A 4,404-nucleotide genomic window follows, 5' to 3' on the forward strand; every position below is an offset into this window, starting at 1 on the left:
TGGCACACGGCACCACTTCTCACGGTTAAAATGCACAATGAGCTTTCATCGCTGTCATCATCCTTCCCAAGGACTTCCCACTGGAACTTGGTACAGCCATGCCATCATTTAAAACATATATTACAGCTGGTCAGGAAACTTTGGTCAAGAAACCAATGGACAAATAAAATTCCAAGGTTCCATTCAGCCCTTATCACTGAGAGSAGCTGCTCAAGTAGTCAGAGGAAATCAGAATCAAACCCAGTATTTGGGAGTGCTCCACAGCCCCGTACATACCTCAGGGAAATAATCCTGTGGAAACTTTTCTTTTTCCAGCATGGGCGTGCTTTCTAAAGTGTCAGAGTAGATTTCTTTTCCAGTAACCTTTTTATACTTCTTAGCTAGGAGGAGAGAYAAAACAAAATTAACATGCAACATTATGAGCAACTTCTCACACATTGGTAAAGTAGCAGCATCTGCAAAACAGCTAGAAAATCAACACTTATCAAAAATCTGCAAGCACTGAACTGTTCTGACGGCAAACAAACACCCCTGTTTATATCAGACAGCTTGAAGATACACAGATTTATGGGAATTGTAATTTCTACTATCCAGAGCCCTATAAAGTGTTGGAGCTCTACCCAGGACCCTGGTTTCTGTTCACCCTTGCAGTCAATCCCACCTCAGCTGCTCTGAGACCCTGAAGCCCCCAGCCTCCTTCAGATCAGCCCTTCCTGGCCATCAGCGCACAAGGCATGAGGATGAACAGCTGGGATGGGTGTTGGATTTGTACACGAGACTCAGGGATAATGCACATTGTTTACCAAACTCTCTAAGGAATAGTTACATCATAGACAGAAACAACACAGACTCTTATGGATCTACTCAGCTCCTAAATGAGAGGYTCTGCCTCTTGATCCACTTCATACTTGGGTTTCTCACGTGATGAGAGTAATGTACTGGCATATCCAAGCTGGGAACCTGACACTTTAACTCCTCTGACACAGGAGTTCAGGCAGCTGATGTACAGCTGCCATTATGCTGGACCTACTCAACTGGATTGAGTTTTAACTGGGAATGTATAAGAGAAAAGCTCCAAACCAAGTACTATCAAGAGCCCTAAACTGTTCAGTCCTACTGATATCTGAGGAAGCATTTATTATAATGCAGCACTATGTCTTTGGGGAAAAGAAAAGGTTCCATTGTTAATGTGACAATCACTCTGAAGTCTGGATCCCACAGGACAACTAAACAAATATCCTGATAAACTGATCTGGCATCGTTCTAAGATCGTGGATGGATGTGCCTCTTTCAGCAAGTTTAATACTGTCAGCAAAGAGATCCTGATGCCATTGGAGTTACAGAAAATACTTGTCAGAACTGTAAGGACTGAAGGCTTCTGCTGGGAGAACTTCAGGAAAGGCAGCAGTTGGCTAAAGGGGCACCTCCCCAGCACCCACATTAGTAGCCACACACCTGTAAGCCAGGGGCTCACTGACAGCACAGCTCAGCAGCACGTGCAGGGCAATGCTGCCTGTCTAAAACCAGCTCTACTSCATTTCTGACTCCACACCAGAGAATACCATTCTTTCATTAAAATAGAAATGGTTGATTGGAACTGGCCTAAACCCCCTCTCTCGGAGGACAGCCCTTTGGAACACACAACTTGGTACTAGTTTAAATTGTAAGCCAACTTTTGGGCTTCTGCCCACTGTGAAAACAGTCCAACAGATCTACACAATCTACACAGATAATACATGAGGCTGCAGGAGAAAACTGCTYTTATTTTAAAACTTAGATGTCTTCCTGAGATCTGAAAAACAGTGACAGTCTTTTTTTTTTTTTTTGCAGTCTGTATTCAGTCATATCCAACTGTGCAGTGAATTTTGAAAAGCAACAGTGATGTTCCTGGAATTTTGAATTGTGTATAAAAATCTACTTTTTGCATGCTTTTGAGTAGAACCAGAATTTAATAATGATTTTTGTGTAGAGAATGTTTGTATCCATTTGGATTTTTCTTCTGATTTAAGAGCTTAATACACTGCGAAAATGTGAATAGTCAYGAGAGAAGAGGCAAGGTTTACAATTCCCCTGAAAGATGGGAGCCCTTGGGGTCATATTTTACAAAYCCTATCCTGGGAGACGAATCCTGCTCTACATTATGAGAACAGCAGATGACTTACAACACTGATTCACCCATTTCCTTGGATTTTTATTACGAGCTTTTCCTTCTAATGATGTTTGGGCCAACCCATCTTTATGAGCATGGTTCACATGCCAGTTGGCTCTGCTAAGATTTTGCCAAGCAAAACAAAGCAGYGACCATTTAAAGCATTTGTTTTCTGGAAAAAGTATCTGTTGATTGTTTTCCTCTATACTTCTTTCTTTCTTCTGTTTTCTTTTTTAAAATTCTTACACTTTCTTTYAAAAGCTTTACAGTAGCGAATAAGCTGACAATCAAGGACTAATAAATTCAGGAAGCTCCTCTTTTCCTACAGCAGCTGTCATTTCCCTATCAGGTACTGCTGGAGCGGGAAATCTCCCATCTGGGACCACTGGGATGGACCTTCAGGTGGAGTTAGAGCAGAACTGCTGCTCCTCCAGTGCTTACCAGAGGAAGCTCTGGACAGTTCCCATRKCACACAGAGCCATTCACASCACAGAATGGATAAACCCAGGGCTTGGGGAACACTTGTGACCCCCCAGCTACCCCACCACGTGCACAGTTCAGTRCTGAGTGCCTGCAMAACTGCCCCWGTCTGGGACAAAGCCTAGGTATGAYCTGTCTSWGGAAYGCYGACYCTGCTGTGGGGTGCTCCCATCRGGRCTGTCAGAAATAAAACCCCTCCGATATTACWGCAAAAGTGCTCCTTCCAAACCGAAACCAGTGGGAACAGGACTGACGTTGACTGAGTCTTGACTTGCACACACACAGAACTACTGTTCAAATATCTCAGGGCAGGAAGACCCTSTACCCTCAATTACATGAGCACAAAGAATCTGCCTCTACTGAGAACAAAAATAATGAATCTATAGAATTAAGACAATTAGTTCAGTCCATAGTCATCACCATTTTAACAGTGTCTCACATTAATGGGACACTAGATGTAGTATTAATGTGACTCAGTTCAGTAAGCTCAGGATATTTTTGCGTTAATTACACACAGTTCTCAACAGAAAGAGTATAAATTTTATATAATCTTTTGTATATTCACCTCAGAAAGCATTCAATAATTTTCTATGATATTTCTAATATTTAATGTATAAAGCCTAGCATTACTTTCAAACTTGTGAGATATAGCAAGACCTCCAACCTGAAGGATCATTGTGGGTTAAAACAAAGCCACCCTCCTACTGACCTGCTCTGCTCCCAAGTAACTCAAGCCATAAATCTACCTCAGCTGCTTTGCAAAATGATCATCGCTGTAGGACAGTTAAGGTCTYGGTCCTGTATCTAATCTACATGGAAAAACCCTGCAGCCATTTACAGTTCTTCTAAAATCCTCAGGGATCACTATGGACCTAAAGGTCCATGGGAATGATTAATGCTCCGRCTTGCAACCTGTGGCCGGTCCATTGACTTCTTCTAAAAGGTCTATAAAAGGTAAAAACAGCAACACCTGTCACCAAGGGACCTGCCTGCACTGCACAGTCCTCTGYGAGGCATGGAAACACTGCCAGGTACCACCGTCAGAAAAGAGGATGGAAAAGCTGCCTTGATGAATAAAGCCAACTGACCACTAAAAATATTTAATTCTTTTGCTTACCTTTRAAATCAAACTGGTAGATATTTTTCAAAGATTCGTGAAGAAAGTAAAAACTTCCTAGAGCCTGTATRAAAACAATAAAACATGAAATTATAAAAATACATACTTTGGCTAACAAAACGCAAAAGAGCATCAGGCTTTCCTATTAGAAAAAAAACCCCCAAACCCAAGAAATTAAACGCTAATAAAATTACTGCTGTTCACATTTTCTAAGATCGATAAAAATATTTATTTCTTTTGTTGTTTCTCATCAGTCATTATAAAGAATATCTTTAACAGCTGACTGACCATGATAAGGACACTGCCAGATGTATATTTAAACATGAACAGATGGATGTGATTGGTGACACAGACAGATAGATGCCTTTCTGAGCCCTGAACACAGACCCTCAATTCTGTTATACAAACCTGACAATTTCTGCTTCACTTTCAGAGCAAATTCTGTTATAAAAATAAAAACCTGACAATTTCTGCTTCACTTTCAGAGCAAACCCAAAGCTTTTAAAGCCTGTGGTACAGGAAACAAGGGCAAGTTTGAAGTTTTCTAACTTGCACCTCTGCAGAAGATGCTTCATGACCTCCCAACACAGTCTGAAGTGCGTTTTTGCTACCCTGAAACTGAAGCAGTTCCTCTGCAGAGCAACCCCCCCACCCTTGG

At 41.6% G+C, this 4,404-nt stretch overlaps 1 protein-coding gene across 1 annotated transcript in view; it reads right to left on the reverse strand.

Moving 5' to 3' along the window:
- The window catches only part of INPP5A (inositol polyphosphate-5-phosphatase A), a 116,918-nt gene that overhangs the window by 75,666 nt on the left and 36,848 nt on the right, over positions 1-4,404 (reverse strand). Inside the window, exons 3-4 of the mRNA XM_057384105.1 lie at positions 3,747-3,810; positions 277-380 (exon numbers count right to left, since the gene is read on the reverse strand). Of these exons, the coding sequence (XP_057240088.1) occupies positions 277-380; positions 3,747-3,810 (168 nt within the window). The remainder of the gene's footprint in view (positions 1-276; positions 381-3,746; positions 3,811-4,404) is intronic.

This window comes from Malurus melanocephalus, unplaced genomic scaffold (genome assembly GCF_030028575.1).
Source record: "Malurus melanocephalus ecotype Western Australia unplaced genomic scaffold, MMel_1.1 scaffold_686, whole genome shotgun sequence".
Classification (NCBI taxonomy): Eukaryota; Metazoa; Chordata; class Aves; order Passeriformes; family Maluridae; genus Malurus; species Malurus melanocephalus.